The following is a 26,446-nucleotide window of genomic DNA, read 5'->3' as shown; positions in this document are numbered from 1 at the left end:
TCTTAAAGGATAAATAGATGTGCCACTTCCCAGATTTCACAGAAGCCACCTAACTCGAAGCAGGCTGCCATGACCAGCCAGTCTCAGGGGATCCACCAGCTCCTTCAGGCAGAAAAAAGGGCCAAGGACAAGCTAGAGGAAGCCAAGAAGAGTAAGTCTCCGTCCTGTCTTACTTAGAAGGGATTTGTCACAAAATGATTGAGGCGGGTGCGACGAAATGAGCATGGGCCTTTAGGGGCAGACAGACTCTGCTTCAAACCCTGTTTCCACCACACCCTCAGAAAGCTTGGCCAGTTCACTGAAACTACCCAGTCATATGTCCCTCTGGCTACCCAGAGGACGAAGTTCTCTAACCCAGATCCTCCAAAGAGGTCATGTGCTAAATGAAATGACAGTGGACATTGAGTTTACAAGGAGACAAGGCCTTGAGGCTTGTCTCTGCACCTTCCTTAATGTTGCCACGCCTCGGTTTCTCAATATTGTGAAACCGTTAAGAGACAGACAACTTCCAGACTGAATCTACTTGTGAGTGAACGTGAGCAAATTACTTACCCTCTGTAAGCATCAGTTTCTGTTCCTATAAAATTGTGACAGTAACAGTTAACGGTTGGTTCCCATCCCTCTTTAATATTGGCTTTTGGGGCGCCTGGGTGGCTCAGTCGGTTAAGCGTCCGACTTCGGCTCAGGTCATGATCTCACGGTTCGTGGGTTCGAGCCCCACGTCGGGCTCTGTGCTGACAGCTCAGAGCCTGGAGCCTGTTTCAGATTCTGTGTCTCCTTCTCTCTGTGACCCTCCCCCGTTCATGCTCTGTCTCTCTCTGTCTCAAAAATAAATAAACATTAAAAAAAAAATTTAATATTGGCTTTTAACTGCCAATATTTTTTAAATATTTCCATTTTATTCTCATTTTCTAACCTTCTTTTTATGTAGTCATGCATCTCTATATCAGTACAGAATGATCTCAGTAAATGTCAACCCCCTTCCTATGCTCTTTGATATACACCACAACCATATGAATGAGATGTTACTATTATTTCCACATGATGTATGTAAAAACTGAGAATTCATCATTTGCCAAAGGTCATATTTTAAAGATAGAAAATATCACGCAGGCACCATGCTTAATTCTTACTTTATTTACTCACACCAACTCTTTTGGCAAAGAGGAGAAATGATGCTCAGATAAATTAGGCAACTTGCCTAAAGTCACACATAGTACGAATGGTACAGAGAAGATCTTAACAACTGCACTATACAAAACTTTCATAATTTTCATAATGAATAAACTGACATGTTGTCAATGAACAACTCGAATTTAGGAATAAGAACTATGCTTTTTCCACTATCCTGTTTCATATCACAGTATTATTTAATCTATAATAATTTGCGTCTATTAGCTTCTTCCTAATGACATGTCTTGCCCCTGCAATTAGATTCAAAATTCAGTAAGAAGTGGCCCCGTCTTAAAAATGTTGATGCAACTCTTTGGGTGAATATAGTGATGGGAACAGAGTACGTAGTGCAAAAGCTTGTTTAGATGTATGGAATGGGATGCTGTAACAGAGCATTATAATGCAAGAGAGGAAACCAGGGGCGAGGCAGTACTCATTCCACAGGGTTTTTTGATCACAGGTAAAATCATTTTTCTTTCTTAAGTTGATCTCTTGAGCGGTGGGCAATGTAACTACCGACAGCGGCAAAAGGAGGACTTACTTCATCATGTGGAAGGTGCTCAAAGAGAAAAGGAAGGAGAAAAACTTAAGACAAACTGTACCTACTTCTCCATTTCTTTTTCTATAACAAACCATGCAAATGACTGCAAAATGGTATGAATGCAGAGTAATTTTATAGAAAACAAAGCAGTCAAGGACCTGCTGATTGAAGCAGTGTAGAAAACTTCCTTATCTTTTATGCAAATTTTTAACCACTTCCAGAACAGAAGGCCAACTTATTTTAAGATGTTAGAATTGCATTACCTTTGCTTCCTCATCATGGAAAAAGCAAAATTACAATATTGAGCACATTAATACTATCATATGATTCAGTTGCTTTTTGCCAGTGTGTCTTTTGCAAAGCCGTTCGAGAAGAAAGGCTTTGTGAATCATGCAAGTTGTTTGGAGGAGAGGACCACTCAAAACTTTCTAGACACAGATTTCATAGTAAAAATAAAAGCCAACCTTGTTTGCCTTTCGGCGAGCGAATATGCTGTCCTTGGACAATCTTTCCCAGAAGGCAGTGTTGTAAACCACATATTATCTTATTTTCATACAAAACATTCATTTGATTTGCCAGTAACTTGAAGTTACTTGTGTACCTTTTCCCTTGGTCTTCAGTCATAAATATTCAAGCCAATATGCAACCAGTAATCATAAGTATCCAGGCCATAAAAACATTTTGGAAAATATTTTTTCAAATGTTATTTGCACAACCAACCTTTGGGCTGTATTTTACAGAGAATGTCAGTCTGTCCTCTTTGCCTCACAAAGCATAGGCTTTAAGGACAGTTTTCTCCAGATAGTAGCTGCTTTCTTACGTAGCTATGAGCAGGTAACAGTTTATGGTTACAACTTCAGTTACTGCGCCCGTCATCCTGACTTCTCAAGCTTCTGTAGCAAATAAAATACTACCTTTTGTACCCGGTATTTTGCCACCTTTCTCATATTTCACTGGTTTTGCAATTTATTAATTTATTTAATTTAGTAAATATTTATTGAGGGCCTACTGTTTCCAAGCCATTTTGTTATATACACTAATGAGTAGACCTAGACTCTTCCGTAAACAATTCTAGTGAGATAAATGCATAAATGAACATAAAAAGAAGAAAGGAATAATGCCATGAGAGGTACAGATAGCCATCATTTTTGTAAACCCATATATTTCACTTTTTTCCCCCCCAAAAAGCAATTCATTTGAATATCTGACAGAATAGTTTCAGATGAAAACCAATACATCGCAATAGTGGCCACCATCATGGGAAGTCTAGGATCACTTTCTCTTTGTTAAATCCATTTATGTGAAAGCTTCTCAGAAATCTGCACATGGAAGGACTCCTTAATATATATCTAAAAGAAAGAAAGAGAAAAAGAGAGGGAGAGGGAGACAGGGAAGGACGGAGAGGCGGGAAAAAAGCAATGGCAATTCACATGTTAATCATTTTAGAAAAATGCAAGGTTAGTAAGGTAGTATATTTATATATAATGCTGCAAAAATATTAATATATTCCATTAAAAAGGACTGCCTTGGAGCTCAGTGAAGTTGCTACATAATACAATACAAGGTATAAATGCTTTGCCTTAAAGGATATAGATAAGAGTTTGTAGACCTGATGTATCAGGAATTCTCCTGAAGGCTGTTAGGTCTCTGGAAATGAAATATACAGGTCTCTGCTCTCAAGACACTCACCGGTCACGAGAGAACATTGTGGCTGGGCTGATGTGAGGGAAAATGGTGAGCAGACTCAAAAAGTTGGGCTGTGAAACAACAGAGTAGAAAAAGCATTGGTTTTTTTCTTATGTTTCCACATCTCTGAGTTTGACTCTTTTTTAGATAGAAATACAAGATATATATATGAAATATATAAATATCAGATAGATATATATATGCCATATGTATGATAGATAGATAGATAGATAGATGATAGATAGATGGCCATGATGTTTTAAGGATCAGAAAACTATACCTAAGATAGAGTATAATCAAAATAGTTATTTTTATTTTTAACTAACATAATATGTATACTTATATATTACTATAAGTAATAAAAATAAGAGAATGGAATAAAAGATTAGGACGATCTATTTTTTTTTTTAACAACTGCTGCTAGTTCTGCGTCAGCTTTTCCTGTCTTGAGGGAGAGTTGGACAGCCTCTAGTAGATGGCTAGAAAAGCTCAGATATTAGTCTGTGTTTACTAATTACAGATTAAATTATATTTATCAGTTAAGACACAAATTTTTACGTGCAAAATAGTCTTGCTGTTCGGTCGATTTTAGATGGAATCACAGTAGTTTGGCCCTATTTTAAATTACCTTATTTGAAATTAACACCTTCTGCCTTAAAAATTGTGCATTAGTCAAAACATAAAAGTGAGTGTGTGGGCCCAAGGCAAGTTATATATTTTACAGCAGAACATCAGACCTGTCCTGGAGTTCCAGGTACGGGCAACTGAACTACTTTCAACAGAATTAGATTCGAAATTCAAGGTACCATCATCAGTAGGAGGAAAAAAGACTTGTGTTCCTCTGAAATATATGGTATTTTTACTTGTAATTATGACTTGTTATGAGATCAGCATTTATTCCGTTTACACCCATTGAAACTTGGAAAACTCTACAGCTCTTTTGAAATGCTCAAATACAGGTGACTCAACATCACATAGAGAATCCATAATCCCTAATTATTTCCAAAGATGAACCATAGCCTTTCTCACAAATAAACACTCAGTCTATCTACTTTGGCAGCTGACAAAAATAGTGTTTAACTCAAAATTAGAACTTGTATTACAGAATATAGATTGGAAGGTGTGGTAAACAATGTAAATGTTCAAATCTGAACATGAGAAAAACTGAACAAGTAGGTATATTTAAAATGTTCTAAAAGCAATAGACAATCTTAATAACAGTGAAGGACACACCTAGAATTTTCTGCCAAGATGGTGTGGTCAGTGCTCGCTTTCTGGATCTGGTCTGCCTGGTGGCAAATCCAGTTTTTGCCTCCTACTGGGTGGGTGAATTGGCCAGATTATCTTTGAACCTCAGGTTCCTTGGCCTCAAAATGGAGATAACACTATCTGCCTCATGGAATTTTCAAGATTGCCTGAGTTAATATGTATAAAGGACTTAAAACACTACTTGGCACATAGTAGGTGTTCAATAAATATTAACTATGAATATTCTTCCACTACTTAATAAAAAGAATTCTGTCAAAAAGTACAGCAGAATAATAGAGCTCCACTGATCTCTGAAGCACAATCTTCCATGAGGGCCTCTCTGAATTATACTTTAGAGCAAAATAAATAGTTGACAATATTTTGACTATCTACTTTGATGATACATCAGCTAATATAATAATGCAGATTCGTTTGTGTTGGGTCTATAGGACACCAACCATAAATATTTTTTTAAATCATCTAATTGCCTATTTGCTTCCAAACAGACAGATATTCCAAATTATTTAAACAAGCACCTTGATTTGATTTAATAAATTCTTCTCTATGCAAGTGAATACTTTGGTTCATGAAGACATGGCTTTTAATAAACTAATAAAGTAAAAGTTGTTATATTAGAATTTCATGGTCCTGTCTTGTGTGTTTTGTAGGCCTGTAAATTTTTTCTCTTTTTTTTTTAACAGTCCACAGACTAATGGGGTATTTGTAAGTATATTGGACTTTCATTTCTTCAAGTGGGACATATTAAAACAGCCACAGAACATTTTCATCTAGGAATAGCAATTGATTATATTCAATCCAGAATCTACACAAAACTACTAACGATTTTTTTAATAAGGAAAATACAAGTACAAAGAATTGCAAAAGAAATACCAAGGAAGCAAAGATATGAAATGAGAGATTAGGGTCGGCAGAGAAACTGTGTAACCAAAGGAACTCTGCTGCTCTGTTTTTCTGGTGACATGACTTTATCCAATGTTTGTAGCAAGTGAGCCAGATAATGACATTCTTTGAACCAGGTTGGTTTTATCATACTATTCACAATCCCCAAAAGCCAAGGAAGGTTGTTGTTGTTTTTCTTCTGCACAACAGAATAAAAATGGCTATTCGTAACAGACCGCAATCTCCATTCACAAAGTGCTCTTTGTTTGCACATCAAGTAAGGCAGCCTCTGTTCGGTTCATGCATATTTTTGTCAGGTGGCTCATTCACTTGGATGTCTACTCTCCCTGCCACGCACGTGGATACCTGGCCTTGCTTCCAGTGCTCAGCTGACACTTCAGTCTATTTCTTGTGCGCCCCTGTATTAGTTTCCTAGAGCTTCTGTGACTATTACCACAAACAGGATGGTTAAAAAAAAAAAAAAAAAGACCAGAAATGTATTCTCTCACAGTCCTGGAGGCCAGAAGTCCAAACACAAGGCGCTGGCATGGTTGGTCCCTTCTGGAGTCACTAAGGGAGAAGAATCTGTCACGCCTCTCTTCCAGCTTCCAGTGATTGCCAACAATCCTTGGCCTTCCTTAGTTTGGAGCTGCATCATTCTAATCTTTACCTCTGTAAGTACAGACCTTCTCCCTCATGTGTCTTCTCTGTGCCTCTTTGTCTCTATGTCCAAATTTCCCTCTCCTGTAAGGACACTCCTATAAGATGTAGGCCCCATCTTAATTCGGTATGACCTCATCTGAACTTGATTGCATCTGCAAAGACCTTATTTCCAAATAAGGTCACCTTCACAGGTACCACAGGTTAGGATTTAAACATATCCTTCTGAAGGACACAATTGAACTCACAACATCTTCTGTCAAATCCACTTGACTGACTGTCTTGAGCCTTTATCTTCTTTGTTCCCTTTTGTAAAAAGGTGCCTGTATTCCTTGTGTCTACCTTTTTTTATTCAAATTTCTCCTGAACTCCCCTTTTTCATTATTTTTTTTTATTTGAGTGTAGTTAACACACAATGCTACATTAGTTTCAGATGTACGATATAGGGATTCAACTTCTCTATACGTTACACTATGCTTACCACAAGGGTAGCTACCATCTGTCACCATACAACGCTGGTCCGATATCATTATCTATATTCTTTGTGCTGTGCCTTCTATTCCTGTGACTTACTCATTCCATAACTGGAAGTCTGTCTCTCTCATTCCTCTTCACCCATTTTGCCAATCCCCCCACTACTCTTCCCTCTGGCAACCATGAGTTTGTTCTCTGTACTTATAGGTCTAATTCTGCTTTTTGTTTATTTATTCATTTGTGGCTTTGTGCAGATTCCACATATGAGGGAGATCATATGGTACTTGTCTTTCTCAGCCTGACGGATTTCACTTAGCATAATACCCTCTTCAACCAGATTGTTGTCGCTATAACTCCACCAAAGTTCCCTTTGCCGAGACCACAAATATTGTTAACCTTTTTATTAATTAGATACCTCGGTCACAACTGGATCCCTCTTTCATCTTTGAAACTTTTCCTTCATTTGACCTTGGGACACCACTTTCATAGTTGGCTATCTGTCACCTTTCTAATCTCTAAAGTTGGGGTCCCAATTTGAACCTGTTTTCTTCTATATCTGTAGATATTGCCTATGTGATCACATCTAACCCATGGCTTTAAAAACCAGCTCCATAAATGATGATTCCTAAACTTGCTATTTCCAGCCCTGGGTGCTTCTTCAATCTCCAAAGTCATGCGAACATCAGCCTTCTCATTACCGTCGCTAGTTGTTTACTAGGCATCTCAGTTAAATTCCATCCTTAACTCTATTCCCAAAATCAAATATTGGAGTCATCATTGCCTTATCTCTCTCTCTCATGTTCATCCATCAACTCTGCCTTCAAAGTATATATAGCTTCTTGCTAATTCCTCTGCTACTTTACCATTTCCGGTTAACATTTATCTGAACTATTGCAATAGATTGCAAACTGGTCTTCCTGATTCTCTTTTGCCCCTACAACCTATTCTCACCACACCGGCCAAAGAAATTCTTTTAAATCATACATAATGTCATGCCCCACCTTTGCTAAATACCCTTCATGAATTTAGCATCTCAAGGACCAAACAAGCCTTATCGTGCCCCATGAGCTCTGTGTGACCTGCCGTCACTGCTACCTCTCTAGTATCGTCTCCTAACATTCAGTCATCTTGTTCTCTTTCTTCCAGCCATGATAGTGTTTTGCTGCTTCTCGAGCATGTCACATACCCAAGGTTTTTGCATCTGCTGTTGCCTCTACTTGGAATACTCTTTCCCTTCAGATAGCTGCATGGCTAATTGTCTTATTCTTTTAGGTCTCTGTTCATATATCACTTCATCCAAAAGACAAGGCTTACCTAAGTTAACACCATCTCTCTATCCCTTAGGCTCCTTCTTTCTTCTTCATAGCACTTATTATCACTATCATATCATAAACTCTGTTTTCTTTTTTTTTTTAATGTTTATTTATTTTTGAGAGAGAGAGAGACAGAGCATGAGTGGGGGACGGGCAGAGAGACAGGGAGACACAGAATCCAAAGCAGGCTCCAGCTTATGAGCTGTCAGCACAGAACTCAACACGGGGCTCCAACTCACGAGCCATGAGATCATGACCTGAGCCGAAGTCGGACGCCCAAACAACTGAGCCACCCAGGTGCCCCTAAACTCTCTGCCTTCTATCTCCACCTAATACGTTCAAATTACAAGCTCCATGAGAATAGAAAGTTGGTCTGTTTATGGTTTTCACTGTTGTATTTATAGATCTAGAAACAGTGTGTGGCACAAAGAGGATATTTAGTAATATTCGTTGCTTAAATGTCTCTTTTTTCCATTCTCTGTAGCATTTGACACTGTTGGCCACATCCTTCTTGAATGTTTCTTTGATTTCCCCTACTCCTCTGACCACTAACTCTCAGGCTCTTCCTGAGAGTCCTCCTCCTTTTCTTATCTCTTGAATGTTGGCAGCCCCCCAGTTTGAGACCTTAGCTCTCTTTTCTCCTCCTTCTGTACACTCACCCTTGGTTGCAGTCCAAATCCTATCCCTATGACTAGCACATGTACAAACCCAGACGACTGACATCCATTTCAGAACTTGCTTCTGGATCCAAACTTGTCTGTCCAGATGCCTTAACTATCTCCATTTGGATATCCTCAGGGAAGCCCACAGAGGCTTTTCTAGTGACAGCCTCAGGACTTTTCCTCAAACTCACATTGTATTAATTATCTTTGTTCTTAATCAAAGTTCCCCAGAAACTGGGCTCATTTTCCTCATCATGATTAAAAATAATCAAATAGCTGTTCTTTGTCAAGCATTTTAATTACATTTTTTTCCCTAAAACATCTAATGACTTATTGCGGTAAATTATTAAATCTGTTTTATAGATGAGAAAACTCAGGCTCAGACACACTAATTTGCTTCAGGTTACAAAGCTTCTAATATCTTACTGCCGTTGTGCCTAGTGTATAATTTTGATTCTCTTCTGAAATAATAATAGACATCTCATCATCCTCATCCCTAAACAAATTCCAAAACCAATATAACAATCCAGTCAACAGAACAGGGTCTCTGTGTCTCAAGGGCTCATTCGCATTTGGGACACTCAATTTACATGGCCTCTCCTAACCACAAAACCAGGGAGACCCCATCCTTCACATTGCACTCCCTCCTCCCAAATTGAGTTTTACCTGCCCAAATTGAGTTTTTAATTCTTTTCCTACCAATCACCTGGAAATCAATTCAAACATCTTTCCCCCTCTCTTTCCCTTCCACAGAATTTCCCGTAAAATATCTCAATCAGGGCATGTTGAATGTAGGGCATATTTGCATGACAAGCCACATGTCTAAAAAATGAATACCTTTATTAAGGTGTAGCCATTTACAAAGAGTGTCCAAAACTAGCTTAGGAAGGGTCTCTGTGCTTTGTTCTAATCTCCAAAATGAAATATTCATCCCCATGGCTGTCCTGCCTAAAAAGTCAGCTCAATCATCCCCTCCTGAGAAGTCTCCCCTGACCCCGCTTGGCAGCCTCCTCTGACCCCCATTCTACATATCTGGGTCCAGTTGTTTATATTTTGACTGACCCTAATAACATAATTTTTAAAAACTTTTTTAATGTTTTATTTGTTTTTGAGAGCAAGAGAGACAGAGTAGGGGGGGTGGGGCAGAGAAAGAGGGAGACACAGAACACGCAGCAGGCTACAGGCTCCAAACTGTCAGCACAGAGCCTGACATGGGACTCGAACTCGTGAACCGAGAGATCGTGACCTGAGCCGAAGTCTGACGCTTAACCGACTGAGCCACCCAGGCGCCCCTGCTTACCCTAATAACATAAGACATAACACGACTATTGGGATGGATGGCAAGCACTGACTGTCTAGAATTTAAGTAATGAAAATTTCCATACATGTGTGATTTTCAATTGCCATGGAACAAACAGAACCAAAACATATGTTCCGTTGTTTTCCTACTTGATTACATATATTCTTCACAATTTTATGTATTTTGCATTTTCTTCTTGAAAGCCAGAGCACCATGTACACATTTCCAAATTACACTGTATTTGTGCAAGGACCATACCACATGCATTTCACTATCTTCTATCTGTAGCCCTATGCAGAATGTATAGTAGGTGTTCAATAAACAATGAATGAATAATGGATGGACAAATCAAAACCATCCTTTCCTGCACAACTCTGGAGCACCTGCTTTAGTAGTATAAGATAACCACGTCTTCTAAAGCAAACAAGCCTTGGGCCTGATAAGCCTGTATGACCTTGTAGGAAGTTTGGGACCAAATATTTGATTGTCATATTTAAAATCTGGACTGTTCCCTAGGATCATCCTCATGTTTGATACAGACAGTGTTGAGAAATAAGAATATAAACCTAAATGCTTCTTAGGTCCCAGAATACTTTTAATGCTTAAGAAGATAAGGCATAGTATTAAAATTTGGAAATCTTCCTACACAGACAGAGAAGAAAGCTAGAGGTTAATGGAAGTTGATTTCATGCATGCATTTTGCTTCACCTCTAGTCAAACAGCAGGCTTTAGGCTCCAGTTTCTTCCACTGGATTAAATCAGGTGTAGCATATGCAGGCTCTCACACAGCGGCAGCTGCTGAGTCTGTCCAGAAAATGGCTGTGCCAGCAGCAATTTCCCTGTGGCTCTCCTATTTAATTGAATGAGAACCAGCAGGTGACTGGTGCCATGACGGGGGAATCACAGACACACTCTGAGCCTGTCACTGTATGATGGAGGTAATATACAGCCTTTTAAGTAGAGCACTGGATTCTGCTCCAGGGTAGGGCACACAGAGCTTTTCCTATTATTATTATTATTATTTTTTAATGTACTAGAGTTGTGACTTTGAACCCAATATTTTTATACATTATGCAATTAACGTGGAAGAGTAGTGACGTCTCAGGTCATTTGGGTTATAAGTGATTGTGAATCCTACAACCCATTATTACCAACAGAACGTTAATACACATTAAATATATGTTTGTCCTAATGTTAATGACAGCCGTGATAAGAAAGAAGGCTGAGGATCAGGGGATAGTTTCCCCTATCAACATATTGCGCATTTGTTCCGTGAATAGTGTTTAGTTGCCACAAAATGGTTAGAAATGTAGAGAATTAAGGAATCTGTAAATACAAAATGATAATGAGCATTAACTAAGTAGAAAAAAAGTAAGCAGTGTTGTTAATGTTCCATTAAGCCTCAAGCATCAGAAGAGCACTAATTTTCACCAGACCTTGGATTTTATAGAGAGTAAAGACGTAGCTAAATGTCTGCTCTGCATGAGGCTTACTCAGTCCCATTCAAGGACAATAGGCATTAAAAGAGACACGTCAGTTTGTAACTCGGGAAATCTATCTCTATTCCGCATATATGTACGGTAACTGGCAAAACACCACATGCTTAGCAGGGAGAGAGCTTCAGGAACCATTTACACTCAAATGCTACAGAGGTATGTAAAAATGAAGGCATATAAAAACATGTATGTATGTGGATGACAGAAGTTTATGTTAAGATTTTCTTTCACGCTGCTTAATGAGAACACGCTTACTTAGTTCAAGGTCTGCACAATATAACAAACAGTTGACAAAAATTCTAAGCAAAAGCTTGAGACACTATCAGAGAAACTGTTAAATAAGCAAAAGAATGAAGGCATTTAACTGAAATTGAAGGACAATGGGTTCAGATAAAAAAAAATTTAATACAGTTTGGAGTTTCTTTAAAGTTTTAATGACCACAAAGCATTAGTACCTAACCCCCTGAAGGTGCTGGGGGGCATAGCAGCAATTAATATTAGTCTATAACCCCCCACCCCAAATTTACTCTGGTTGTCAAAAAAAAAAGTCATGTGTCTAGCTAATGATCCCCGCAGCATTGTATTTGTCTGAAACTTTCATCTACATTGCTGTCTGCTGGCTTAAGGCTTACACCTTTGCTCTTAATAAAAGAAAAGAGAGCTATTTCACTAAGTCTCCTAACCATTAAAAACAATTGGTTTTACAGCCACTTTCAAGTCCCCCTCAGAGAAAGCTACTACAAAAAAATACCTACTTTGATGTGCTGTGGGGCTTAATCAGACATTCTAGAGTCAACAAATGCTAAGAAAAAAAATCCCAATAAAATGCTTTAAAAAATTGTAAGTCAGTTTGATAGAGTCTGAATTGCATGTTTGTAGTGTTTTTGGAGATCTGCCAGTGTTAAATCGGATCCAGTTGGTGTGGACTGAAGTATTCCTGGCAGCAAATCAGGACAGAAAATCTGACCAAATAATGTCTTTCCGAATAAGTGACAGCTAAAATCTGTTCTCTGGCTGTTACTGCTGTGAGTAAATGGGCAGATATTTTATTTAAACATGTAAGTGTGAAAGAAAGTTGTCATTTCCATGCTCTAAAAAACCCAATTGATAAAGTAAGGTGTTTTTCAATACTGTTCTTTAATGAACTTCACCATTTTAGAGGAATTTATCAGGAAAACAATGTAGACCTCGCCTATTTTATTTTTTTAGAATTGAAGTTTGAAATTCCATGTCGATTAAAAAATTCATTCCTCCTTTGCCACTGTTAATATTCAGGGAAAGAGAAGCGATTGAAGCAAGCTAAGGAGGAAGCCGTGGCAGAAATTAACCAGTACAGAATGCAGAGAGATAAGGAGTTTCGACTGAAACAATCTAAGGTAAGTAAGAAAGTTAGCACAGCTTTTCTATGTGGTATAGATTATAATACATTAATATTCAAGAGGTGTAATGCAGAATATCAAGGGGGAAAAATACACCGGATTGAGCAGACACAGTTCAACTAAGCCTGAACATCAGACTAAATCTTATACATTACAGAATTACTGATTTTACATGTTCACTTTCCAGACTTTTCGATTTGCTGTCTAAAGTATCAATCAATAGTGAATGTCTAATATGTAGTCCATATTAAAAATCATATTTTCAAATATTCAAACTGAAGGGACTGGTTAAAGTATTATTCCCACCACAGATGATGAACACATTTTATTAAGAAAAACACTTCAGAAAACATATTTTTTTGCCTACTAATATTTACCACTACAATCAATAAAAAGTGTTTCACACTGTTATAGAATGAGTTTCTTGGTCAACTTTCTTTGGTATATTCAAGATTTACAAATGACCAAAGTAGATATGGTAGATTCAGCAAATTGCTACAAAGTCTTCTGGTATTTTTTTTTTATTATTTCCTTTTCAATTGTCTGGCTCCATTCAACAAATGTTTCATGAAAATGTTTTTAAAAGGTTTTTCCGGGGCGCCTGGGTGGCTCAGTCGGTTAAGCGTCCGACTTCAGCTCGGGTCACGATCTCACGGTCCGTGAGTTCGAGCCCCGCATCGGGCTCTGTGCTGACAGCTCGGAGCCTGGAGCCTGCTTCCGATTCTGTGTCTCCCTCTCTCTCTGAGCCTCCCCCGTTCATGCTCTGTCTCTCTCTGTCTCAAAAATAAATAAACGTTAGAAAAAATTCTTTAAAAAAATAAAATAAAATAAAAGGTTTTTCCTCCACTAGCACTTTAAATATATCTATAGTTTACAGTGAAAAAAAAAAGTGCATGAAAATTTCAGAACCAACATCCTCCTTTTCCTACTGCGATATGACTAGAATTTTTTTTTTAATTCTGTGTGTTACAACTAAAGTTTATATGATATAAGGGTTTTTCCCCCCAATAGAACCATAAGTAAAGCCTGACATTGAAAGATGAACTACAAGCACTTTGGAAATCCCCTTACTTACAACTTCTATTTTAGTAGGAGTAGATGTGGGGCTGGTAGAGGGTCAGGGAAATCGAATCCCATGATAGGAAAAACTTTTCCAGGGGGGCTCCTTCTTAAAAGAAAAAGTCCTTCCCAGAATGAAGTGGACCACTCAGCAAAAATAAATTCTTCTCATCAGCCTTTCAAAAATCGAATCATAAAATCCTAGGTCTATACATGTGTATACAGCCCTCCGTGATTGGCCCTTGGCTATCTCTCTAACCTGTCAGTTCTGAAAATGTCATGCACCCACTTTTTACTGGGAACTGCAGATATTTTTTAAATGCTCGTGTAGGGAAAAGCATTTCTTTATATTCTTATGAAAGATTTATTGAAAGAAACCAGCCAAATGAGAAGGAAATCATAAGGGAATACCAGAACACTTTTCAGCAACGTGCAACAAGATCTGCTTTGGTCATTTGTAACGTTTTCTACTACTTTTGTCTCCACTTGGTCTCTTGCAGCCATATCGGTCTTCCTGTTCTTCCCCAAACAGATTGAACACACAACTGCCAACTGTGCCTTTGCACATCCTGTATTTGCTCCCTGGAATCATTATCTTCTAGACATATTCATCCTTCTTCAATGTCTGTTCATTTGTTAGCTCATCTTTCAGATCACCTTATTTAAAACTGTGTCTTTCATTAGAAAAGAAAGTAGTTTTCCATTATATTCATATCATGCAACACTACTAGATACATCATATATTTACATTTTTTACTTATTGCCTGTCTTTTCTTCTGAACTATAAACACCAAAACAATAAGGTCTATGTGTTGTTCTCTGTTATTTTCCCCAACAATGAAATAGTGTCTGTTCCATAGTAAGTACGATAAATATTCATTGAGAGAATAAGTAACTAACATTTCTTCTGTGACTTTATCTTTCTTATTGAGTCCTGTCATGACCCATAACATATTGGGACCTGAGAAAATAGTTATCCCTAATACCAGTCAGCATTTATTATTCTATGCAGGATATTTCTGATGTACTTATATTTCTAAGTCATAACAAAACTGACTGTAATTTTAGAAAGTAACTGGGTTAAATCTCTTGAAATGTTATTTCTTCAGAAGAATCTCATAAGATGTAAATCTGGCTCAGGATATTTGTTCTCTGCTTTGGAAAATAATTAAAACTCCTCATTGCTCTCATAATTAGAGCTCTAAGCCAATTTTACAGCTAGTTGATCAAAAGCTCACATCGAAAGGTCAACATGTTTAGGCCTCCACTAACTTCAAGCATATTGTAAAACCATTAGCACAGATATTCCTTCCTTGGCATGACCTCCATATGTCAGACATATTGCTATTCCAGTTAAATCTCATCATCATTAACCCAGGGCAAGTAGGAGGCCTGGGAGGAGACCCAAGAAGCCAGTTTTCTGCCTGCTGTGGGTGAGACACCTCGATGTTACTTTTTTTAGTTGTGTCTCAGCTCTTGTTAATGTATGTGTTGTTTCCATTCCCCTGACATATCAACAAAAGCAGGTATCCCGATGTCGGTTGTATAACAACAAATATTGTTTTATTGAAGATTTATTTCTCCCTTCCTTATCATTGCTACCAAATATAACATCTTCTAAAGGAGATATGACATTGCTAAAAGGAATCGGACCACAGTGGAAACATTAAATCTATTATTAATGCCGAAGTTAGTGGGATCATGAATCCCAACAGGAGAAATGAAAATAGTCGCCTGGAGCATAATGATGATTTTTGTATCTTCATCTTCCTTCCTGAATTCATATCATGAAAACATTTTGTTTCCTTGAAGCAACCATATATTGAGCATGCCAAACGGTGTTTTGCTTATGATAGTGGGACCCGGACTTCTGCTTTCTCTTAGACAGGAACATTTGAACAATTTATAAAGAAACGTACTGAATATTGAAAGATTTCACCAGCATCAGTCATTTAGCTGTAAATCTATATGTATCAGTCTCAACACTGAAGTTTTGAAAATCAACAGTGAGAAGTCCTTAAAGGGTGCCCTTTGATCAAATGTACCCGCCCCATGTCACACAATGATTAACTTCTAATTTCTGTAGTGTCCTAAGCATTCAGATAGAAGGCTTCTGCCAATGAGAGCAATAGAACACAGGTAATAAGTTCTCTGTAATATCTAGAGATCTGATCGTTCTATTCAGTTCAACAAATATGTATTGGGCATCCACTTTGAGGTGTTTGAGGCACTTGTAATACATCAGTGGACAAGATGCCACTGATCCTTTGTGGAGCTTATGTTCATTTCTTTACTCACCTGCATGGTTTAAATCAACACTGTCTGCAGATATAAAGGTATGGAATTCTTTCCATGGAAGGCCGTCTAAAATAGTATATGGTGCCAGAGGGGAGGTGTGTGGGGGGATAGGTGAAATAGGTGAAGGGGTTTAAGAGGACACTTAATGAGCACTGAGTAATATATAGAATTGTTGAATCACTATATTGTACACCTGAAATTAACATAAGATTGTATGTTAACTATATAAGAATTTAAAATAAGGTAAAAAATAAAGTAAAAAAAAATAGTGCATGGTTAGTTATTGGTATAGTAATGTCTAGGGAACAATGTAGAAACTCAAATTACAGTGCATTAAATAAACTCAGAAGAAATATTATATTTAATTATGCAGGATGAGACATGAGATTATGAGCCATTTTTTAAGGGTATCCCAATGTTTCTGAAAGTGTATAATGGCTTTAAAAAACTAGAAAGTACAAGCAACACAATCAGTGAAAAATCATAATAATAATCACTAACACTGATTAGTCGCTCAGTGCTAGGCTCCTTGCTATGTACCGTCTGTACTATAATCCTTTCAGAAAATGATCATGTTGTCTTAGAAAACCACATTAAGAACACAACTAATAGTAGTAGCTGTCATCTGTGGATTAAACCTGCACTGTCAAAAAGGGTGGCCACCAAACAGACACATGAAAAGATGCTCAACATCACTCATCATCAGGGAAAAACAAATCAAAACCACCTTGAGATACCACCTGACACTGGTCAGAAGGCTAAAATCAACAACTTAAGAAACAATCGATGTTGGCAAGGATATGGAGAAAGGGGAGCCCTCTTGCACTGTTGGTGGGAATGCAAACTGGTGCGGCCACTCTGGAAAACAGTGTGGAGGTTCCTCAAAAAATTAAAAATAGAGTTACCGTATGATCCAGCAATAGCACTACTAGGAATTTATCCAAAGGATACAGGAGTACTGATTCACAGGGGCACATGTACCCCAATGTTTATAGCAGCACTATCAACAATAGCCAAATATCCATCAACTGGTGAATGGATAAAGAAGATGTGGTTTATATATACAGTGGAATACTACTTGGCAATGAGAAAGAATGAAATCTTGCCATTTGCAGCAATGTGGATGGAACTGGAGGGTATCATGCTAAGTGAAGTAAGTCAGTCAGAGAAAGATATGTTTTCACTCATATGTGGAATTTGAAAAACTTAACAGAAGACCATGGGGGAAGGGAAGGGGAAAAAATAGTTTCAGAGAGGGAGGCAAACCATAAGAGACTCTTAAATACAGAGAGCAAACCTAAGGGTTGATGGGGCGAGGCGGGGGAGAGGGGAAAAGGGTGATGAACATGAGGAGGGCACTTGTTGGGATGAGCACTGGGTGTTAGAGGTAAGCAATGAATCATGGGAATCTACTCCCAAAGCCAAGAGCACACTGCATACACTGTATGTGAACTAACTTGACAGTCAATTCTATTAAAAAAAAAAAAAAAAAAAAAGGTGGCCACTTCACATATAGCTAATGAAACTTGAAATGTAGTTAGTCCACATTAAGATATTCTGTAAGTATAAAAGACATACCAGATTACAAAAAACTTCATATGAAAAACAATGGAATAATTTTTGTGTTGCTTGTACTTTAAAATAATAATATTAAGAATATAAGCTTAAATAAAAAATATTATTAGGGGCATCTGGGTGGCTCAGTTGGTCGAGCATCCGACTCTTGATTTTGTCTCAGGTCACGATCCCAAGGTCATGGAGTGTGGAGCCTGCTTAAGATTCTCTCTTTCCCTTTGCTCTTCTCCCACTCACACAGATGTGTGTATGTGTGTGGGGGAGATGAAGGAGGGATATGCACACGCGTGCACACGTGTTCTCTCAAAAATATATATATTACGAAAATTAATTTTACCCAGTCTTTTTACCTTTTGAATGTGACTCTAGAAAATTTTAAATCATTTGTATGATTTTCTTTGTGGGTCATATTACATTTCTATTGGACAGCTTTGAAATAAAGAACCTAAGGTTGAGGGGCGCCTGGGTGGCTCAGTCGGTTGAGCGACCAACTTCGGCTCAGGTCATGATATCACGGTTTGTGGGTTTGAGCCCCGCATCGGGCTCAGCGCTGACAGCTAGGAGCCTGGAGCCTGCTTCGGATTCTGTGTCTCCCTCTCCCTCTGTCCCTTCTGCACTCATGCTCTGTCTCTCTCTGTCTCAGAAATAAATAAACATTTTAAAAAATTAAAAAATAAAATAATAAAATAAAATAGAATTAAATTAAATTTAATTTAATTTAACTTAATTTAAAAAAAAGAACCTAAGGTTGAAATAAACTTTTCCAAAGTCCTGCAGGATAGTGCAGAAATCTAACCTAATAATAGCTATTTTAACACTGCTGCAAAGAAAAAAATGATAATAATTTTATAATAGTTTGTCTTTTAAATATTTCAACCCTTAAAACATTGGATTTAGGTCTTTTTTTAGTGGGGTAGAATCTCACTTAATACAGTAGATTTAGAGGAAAAAATTGATTTTGGTAGAATTATTTTGGTAAATAGTTCTCTTCCATTTTTAAACTTCTACCTAGCAAGAGAAATTCAGTCCATATGTCTGCTCCTTGTATGCTCACTTATCTCAATGTTATTTTATAAAAGTTACTTGATGTCTTAGAAGCTATATTTCCTTAAAATGATTTTCTTTGAACTGGGAAGCCCTTATTGCATGGTATATAAACAGAAAAGAACTTGAACCTGATAGCTTTCAATTGTGTTTGATTTCAAGTTTAGGACCCAGAAAGATAATGCGAATTCTAGAATTTAGAATAGTCTAACAACCCTGAAATAGAAGTCAATCATTAGTGGAGTCTCTTGGACTGAACTTAATGCATACCTTCCTTGTGTGTAAACATTCACAGAAGAGAAAAACAAACAAAAAACAGCTGTGTTGCCTTAACAATACCATGTTTAAGAAAGGCTGAGTTTACAAAGGAGATGAATTAGGAGTTGATTGCTTTACAAAGGGTAACTTTTCAAAGGATTTCACTGAAGAATCCCTTTAAATTAGTAACTCCCCTGGTGAAATTATATTTTGGTCAAATCTCTTGGAGATAAATGGAAATACTGGGAATCACTGTCAATAAAAGAGCAACCAGAAAGATATATTAAACTGTATCTAAATATATAATGTAAGTAAATGGACAAGTATATCTTAATATGAAAGAAATCCACTTTATATTAAAATTTTCAAAATTATCTATCATCCAAAAAGAGATACGTATGCATGTAAAAGTACCTTACTGGGCATATCGTGACTATATCTTCCTGGAAAACAACAATTAATCAGTTCAGATAATATATTTAAAAAATCGGCAAATCAGTTATTTGCTTTTTGAAAACCAGCACAAGGGGTTTAATGATGTCTTACCACTTTACTTTCCAGACTTTTAATTCAGAAAAGTAAGCAATGGGGAAGATAGAGGAACTGAATGGCAACTCTTACAAACATATGAAAAATGCAGTACAGGAAAAACCTCCTGAGTACGGAGGATGATTGTGAATGTGCCTCCAATTTGCACTGTGTGGAGACCAGCCTAGAAGTAGAAGTAACTGACCATGGCCACCTTTCATTTTTTAGGAAAGTTTATCCATCCCACTTATGGTATTGGTGATCGTATCCATTCTCTGAGAAAGTTCTAGAAAAATAATACGTAATGTGTACACTCTAGAACAATCTTTAATAAATAGGCCAAAACAAGTTTAAGTAGTAGACCAGTGACACTTTACTATGGATAGTGTGGTGAATTCTGTCCATTGTATTTTGTCAGGTAATGGGGTCTCAAAGTAATCTCTCAGAGGAAGTAGACGAGCGAACACTCGGGAAGATAAAAGAATTGAATGGAAGCTACAACAAGTACATGGAAGTCGTGCTGAAACAGCTTTTGAACATGGTTTGCGACGTGAAGCCGGGAATCCACGTAAACTACAGAGCTACCCACTAAACGTGCACCCTACTGCTCAATAAATGGTATGTGCATGAAATTTGAAATGTAAATCTTAAATTCACTAGACATTTACAGATTTCAATGTGACATAATTCACACATAAGCACTGAATTTAAAAGCAAACAAACAAAAAGTTGTTATATCTTTCTCGGTAACAGGCGTGACTTGTCATTTAACGTAAAGTAAATCAAGCCGGCAGAGTAACATATTTTTTGACACTTGGCAGAAAAATGTGAACCTGGCCACTTTTTAGCGAGTATGAGGTTTAGGGGAAAAAAAAAAATGCTTCTTCTGAGCAATTTAGAAAATGTTTTCTTTGTTGTAGCTGTTAAAAGATCATTTTTAAAGAAAGATTTCTATCTCAGACAGATATAAAATGAACAGATGTCAAGGATTTTGTTTAAGTCATTAGTGAGGAAACCAGTCATTAATCAATGAGGAAATCAGTAAGATGTTACCACTAATTCAAAGAACAGTAAGAATGTCATAGCTACAGAAATGATAGAAAAATAGATAAATGATAGATAGATAGATAGATAGATAGATAGATAGATAGACAGATAGATAGATATAGAGGCACCTGGGTGGCTCAGTCTGTTGAGTGTCTGACTCTTGATTGTGGCTCAGGTCATGATCCCAGGGTCGTGGGATCAAGCCCCACCTTGGGTTCCACTCTGAGTGTGGAGCCTTCTCCACACACTCTCTCTCTCTCTCCCTCTCCCTCTCCCTCTGCCACTCTCCCCCTAAATAAGATAGATGATAGATAGATAGAGATTAGAGAGAGAGAGAGAGAGAGAGAGAGAGAGATGATACAGAAAAAGATATGAGTTGGTTATGTAACCATTCTCTCTACCTACCTTCAACTAACCAGATATTCTTCTTTCAACTATCATTTTTTTATTTTTATTTTTTTAATGTTTATTTATTTTTGAAGGAGAGAGAGAGAGCATGCATGAGCGCTAGTGGGGGAGGGGCAGAGAGAGATGGAGACGCGGAATCTGAAGCAGGTTCCAGGCTCTGAGATGTCAGCACAGAGCCTGATGTGGGGCTCGAACTCAGGAGCCATGAGATCATGATCTAAGACGAAGTGGACACTTAGCCAACTGAGCCAACCAGGCGCCCCTCAATTATCATTTTTTAAAAGAGAAAAGTGAATGATAATTAAATGAGCTGTTAGCATAAGTGTTTAGGCTTAAAAACAATCAATCAATCAATCAATCAATCATTAAAACAAACAAACAAACAAAAAAAGCCCCAGGTGATGTAGCAGGTTAGTATGTATTATGAATTGAATGTTTGTGTCCCTCCCAAAATTTATATGTTAAAATCTAATCCCCAGGGTCACCGTATTTGGAGATGGGCCATTCAATAAGTAATTGAGTCAGGAGAGTGGAGCCCTCGTGATTAGAATTCGCGCCCCTATAAGAAGACACCAGAGAGCTAGTTCACTCAGGAGAAGTTGGCAATCTGCAACCCGGAAGAGGGCTCTCACCAGCCCCTGACCATGCTGGTACCCTAATCTCAGACTTCCAGCCTCTAGAACTATGAAAAATAAATTTTCTGTTATTTATAAGCCACCCAGTGTGTTTGGTACTTGGTTATAGCAGCCCCCGCCCCAAACCGATGCAGACAGTATGCCATTAGCCCAGCTGCCTAGACGGTAATCACTAAATTCTTGTTAGGTACCGGGCACTTTAAGTACAATGTATGAATTATCTTGATCCCATTATTGTGTGTTGTGTTAGCACGCATCCCTGTTTTACAAAGTGGGAAATAGCAATTAAGGAACTTGTCCGCAGTTGCTTGAATGACCGTGACATGGGACTTCCAGTCTGGCCAATGACTCCAATGTCCTCACCCTTCATTACTTACTCCCCGAAAAGTTTCTATATTTACATCATTAAGAATCTCGGAGTACTCTGCTTTTCCAAGAATATATGCAGACAAAATTTAGTTCCAGTTGAAACAAAATTTAACTGGTAAATTTTAATCATTACCAAATTACTCAATTCCAAATATAGACTAAAATTATTCTAATTGATCACTGTTTTAGATTAACCTACACTAGATGTAGGTCCCCCTCTAGCAGACAAAATTAAAATTTTACCACATAGTCTTAAATCTCAGAAACATTCAAATTATATTGACATTGGGCAAATGGAAGAAAAATTTAATATCATTTGTTTTTCCCAACTTGTTGGGCAAGGAAACCCAAACAGGTTAGTTTTTTTAAAATTTCAAATAGATTTCTCTATTTGCCAGAAAGACAACTGATTCTCCAATTAATGACCAGAAGGGTATCAACCTTTCCTAGGAACGATGTCCTTTAGTTTTGGGGGGTAGAGGGGGAACGAAGGCAAGACATCAAGTAAAGTTGCCTCCCTCAAATGAGGACAGCCACGGAGGATTTCCACTTTAACACAGATTTGGAGATTTTGATTACTCCTTCAGAGGTGAGTTATGTAAAACAATGACCAAAACTGCACTTTTGAAAAATTGCCATGTGAAAAGATAATTCTAAAAGACATAGCCTTGTGATTTGCCTTACATATCTTACCTCATGAAAAATATCTTAAATACCTTATTATGAAAACTATCGAGATGTCAATTTTCTGTGTAAGAAAAGCTTGAATATGTAATCTGGAACACACAAGTTGATAAATTCCTGAGCCTACACGGGATGTTTTTTTAGGCTTAAATGCAATAGAAATACACTAAAATCGGTAGAGGATTTTTCTCAGCAGTAAAGGAGCTACGACAGCCGGAAGACAGTGGTGAAGATTGGGTGTCACTAGCCTCTGTGTCTGGTCCTGGCTGTGCCCCACACTCTCTATGTCCTGTTGGCAACTTACTCAATCTCGCTGGTCTCAGATTCTTTTTCAATGTTTTAATAGACAAAATGGCATTCAACTAAATGATCTCCATAGGCCCTTCAATATTCAATTCTACATACTAAATCAGACCATTTGCAAAAGTCAGTACTCATTACCTGTAGTTTTCTCACTTCTGTAGTATTTGTTAATGTTTTTAATGACCCCACATCTATTCTCAACATCTGAACTATTTCAGAACATCTCCCCAAAGTGTGCCACTTTGGCATGTGGGCTATTTTGAGCTGAAAGCAATCAAGACCCAGCAGACTCAAGAAAAATCTTTACCTCTCCCTTAAACTACCTACAAGAATTTGAGAAAGAGAGCTATTACCAAGAGATAACTTTTGCATCTACATGACCTATCTGTGTGGCAGGACAAACATCTAATTACCAAACATCTGCTCCTTTTATTATCCTGTGAATCACCCTCCTTCTTTTTGAAACTCCAGGCCCTTATCTCGTCCCCTCGTGTAAGATGGCATTTAAGCTTCAATTGTCCCACTGTCCTTGGGTCTAATCTTCTCATGGGCATCCTGTATGTGTGCAATTAAATTTATTTTCCTTCTGTTAATCTGTCCTATATTAATTTGATTACTAGACTATCCGAAGAACCAAAAAGGATGGAAGAAGCAAACATACTATGTTGGCAGGAATATGTGGTGATCTCCAGCATTCTTAGCTCTGTAGCTCTGTAAAAGTGTAGTTTTTACACTCAAATATGGTTTCACATCTATGCCTAACTGAATGAGTCATTTTTCAAGAGCTCTCACACTCCCACAGATGGCTAAGCTGCCAGGTTTTACTTTATTTACATATGAAAAAGGTTTTACATATTTCAGAGACAACTCACTTATCTATGACAGCTTTCTCAGTCACAAAAAAAATGTTGACTTTTTTTTTTTGCACAGGTACTTATCCTAAAATAATTTTCCTGTTCATACAGGTCTTCACACAGAAATGGAATAAAGTAAGAATGTGTTTAATCGTCCTTCGTCCTTCTTTTGATCGTTGGCACGATCAGAAACTGCAAAATGAAAAATGACTCCATTAAGTTCTTACTTATTTCCATTGTACCTAAAAGCAAAGCCATGCAATTTACAGGATGTAGAGGAATAAAATGGTTTCTGATTTATTTCTCTGTATTACACACAAACACGCACAAAGTCAAGAATTGCCACCAATAGATCAGCACTATTATTTTCTAGATGAACAGAACTAGGAGAATGGAGTTGGCCAGTGTATGAAAACCTGCCAATTTCTAAATCTCCAGATGAGGCTACTCTGGAAACATCCAATCCTCAACATGGAAAAATCCAACCTAGATCAACAGAGATCAACAGAGCCACATTACCCACGGCGGCCCATAAACACATAAGTGAGAAAAGTGAAGACCATATAAACCACTTAGAAGACCTACAGTCTCAAGAGCAATGATAAATTGTTATTTTAAGCCACGAAGTTTTAGGGTGATGTGTTATGAAGCAATAGCTAACTGATATCCCCATTAGCTATCGCTTTAAAAGAGGAGGGAGGACAATAAGACAGATATGTGACTGTCAGACTCAGATCTGTGAAGGAGGCCTTTGAGGAGGAGATGCATGGTGAGCAAATGAGAGACACCAGCTACAGGCTAACTAGAAAACTACGAAAATGGTCAGAGATGGGGCTACCACATGAAGGGGAGATGTGGCAAACATGTGTTTTTGTTTGGATAGGAAATGCGAGAGCATATTCGTACACCAATTGAAGTTCTCCCAGAGAAGAAAATATTTCTCTAAAGAACAGAAGAAAACTATTGTGGAAGCAAAGTCCCTGAGAGGGCAGGAAGCATAGGATTCCCATCTGAAGTAAAAGAGTTGACCTGACACTAACAGGAAGATGACACACAAGTGGAGTTTGACATACAGGTGGTAGGTAGGTCTAGCAGTAGGGAGATGAGAAAGTTCCTGTCTGATTGACTGGTGTTTTCAAAATAAATATGAGGGAAATGATTAGCCGAGAATGAACAGAAATTTCAGGAGACTTATCCAGACAAGAGAAGGAGTGAATGGTTGTTTTAGAAAGTGACCAGATGACTGTGCTGGGGAATTATAATAAGACTGTCAAGCAGGGTTGAGTGTCCAAAGGAGACATATTGTCGTACTTGTAAAATGAAATAAAGTCAGTTGTGTGCTTTTGTCTGGTGATGGGGAGCTGCTCAGGTGTAGGCATGGGGGAGGCAGAGTCTGGTTCCACCTCTCAACTTCTGAACTGAGACCTGACATCAGCTCCCTTGTTCTTTTTCTTTCAGCTCTCAAGTTGAACTGGGATAATTCTCCTCAGAATGGATACTGTATTCCTAAATTTAAAGAGAACAAGATTATTGGAAGGAAAGTATGATAAAATAAAGCTAAGAATCTAAGCACAGAGGCCATTAAAAATGTAATTATTCTGGGGCACCTGGATGACTCAGTCAGTTAAGCATCTGATTCTTGGTTTTGACTCAGGTCATGATCTCACAGTTCATGAGTTTGAGCCTTGTCAGCTCTGGCTGCCAGTGTGAAGCCTGGTTGGGATTCTCTCTCTCTCTCTCTCTCTCTCTCTCTCTCTCTCTCTCTCTCCCTCTCTCAGTCCTTCTCTCTTTCTCTCTCTCTCTTTCAAAATAAATAAACTTTAAAAATGTAATGCTTCTATTTCATCCAGGGGAAGAAATGTAACCGCTGTTATTTCTATGTGATTGTCCCATATCCCATCCCCCTACCTCCATTCTCTTGGTGCTGCCGGATGTTGGCACTGCAGGAAGTGGTTAGGGCAGTGGGTTTCTTTTCTCACTTCTAAGAGTAGCCTGAAGGAGCTACTTACCAATGACATAACTGGGAGATCTTACATCCCGTGCAGTACGAATCATTCATTCACTCTTTCATTTATTCAATTAAGATTGCTGAATCCTATTATGTATCACACATTTGAGATTGGTTTTGGAAACATAGCCGTGGACGTTACCATAACGGACAAGTCTCATATTCTTATTCCTGCCATCTCCTGTGACTCAAGATCTCACTTCCAGTTTAAGACCATGTAACTTTTGAGTGCACGAGGTTCCCTGTGTTTGATTGTTTAAATGAATTGGACCTGTCCTATGACAGTGTGAAGAAAAGCATATTTACTATGACTGCTATCAAAGGAGGCAGTGTTGTTAAGGGTATCATCCCTGGGACCAGGCTGTCTGGATTCATATCCCAGCACCATCAGTTATTAACTCCATGACCTTGAGCATGTGACCAACCTCTCTTGTTTTAATTCCCTCATCTGTAAAATAGACTATGCTAGTTTTACCACAGAGTTACTCTAAGTATTAAATAACTACATGCCCATAACATGCTCTGAATGTTACCTACCTAGCAC

At 37.9% G+C, this 26,446-nt stretch overlaps 1 protein-coding gene across 2 annotated transcripts; it reads left to right on the top strand.

The window, feature by feature from the left end:
- Nucleotides 1–25,490, top strand: ATP6V1G3 (ATPase H+ transporting V1 subunit G3). 2 transcript variants are annotated; one of them, XM_015543788.2, is made up of 4 exons: nucleotides 1–151; nucleotides 12,729–12,829; nucleotides 20,013–20,212; nucleotides 25,353–25,490. In XM_015543788.2, the coding sequence occupies exons 1-3, from the start codon at nucleotides 70–72 to the stop codon at nucleotides 20,184–20,186; spliced, it is 357 nt and encodes a 118-aa protein (XP_015399274.1). In that variant the 5' UTR covers nucleotides 1–69; the 3' UTR covers nucleotides 20,187–20,212; nucleotides 25,353–25,490. The 2 variants fall into 2 exon arrangements, with proteins under 2 accessions (XP_015399274.1, XP_015399275.1); XM_015543789.2 differs by lacking the exon at nucleotides 25,353–25,490 and adding an exon at nucleotides 21,529–21,760.
- The last annotated feature ends 956 nt before the right edge of the window (nucleotides 25,491–26,446 follow it).

Source organism: Panthera tigris, chromosome F3, assembly GCF_018350195.1.
Source record: "Panthera tigris isolate Pti1 chromosome F3, P.tigris_Pti1_mat1.1, whole genome shotgun sequence".
In the NCBI taxonomy this organism is placed as follows: Eukaryota; Metazoa; Chordata; class Mammalia; order Carnivora; family Felidae; genus Panthera; species Panthera tigris.
This window is presented reverse-complemented; position numbering and strand designations above follow the sequence as displayed.

Coding starts and splice junctions, on each gene's coding strand:
- ATP6V1G3 (XM_015543788.2), top strand. CDS start 70: ATGACCAGCCAGTCTCAGGGGATCCACCAGCTCCTTCAGGCAGAAAAA. Junction 152..12,728: donor GCTAGAGGAAGCCAAGAAGA/GTAAGTCTCCGT, acceptor GTTAATATTCAG/GGAAAGAGAAGCGATTGAAG. Junction 12,830..20,012: donor TTCGACTGAAACAATCTAAG/GTAAGTAAGAAA, acceptor GTATTTTGTCAG/GTAATGGGGTCTCAAAGTAA.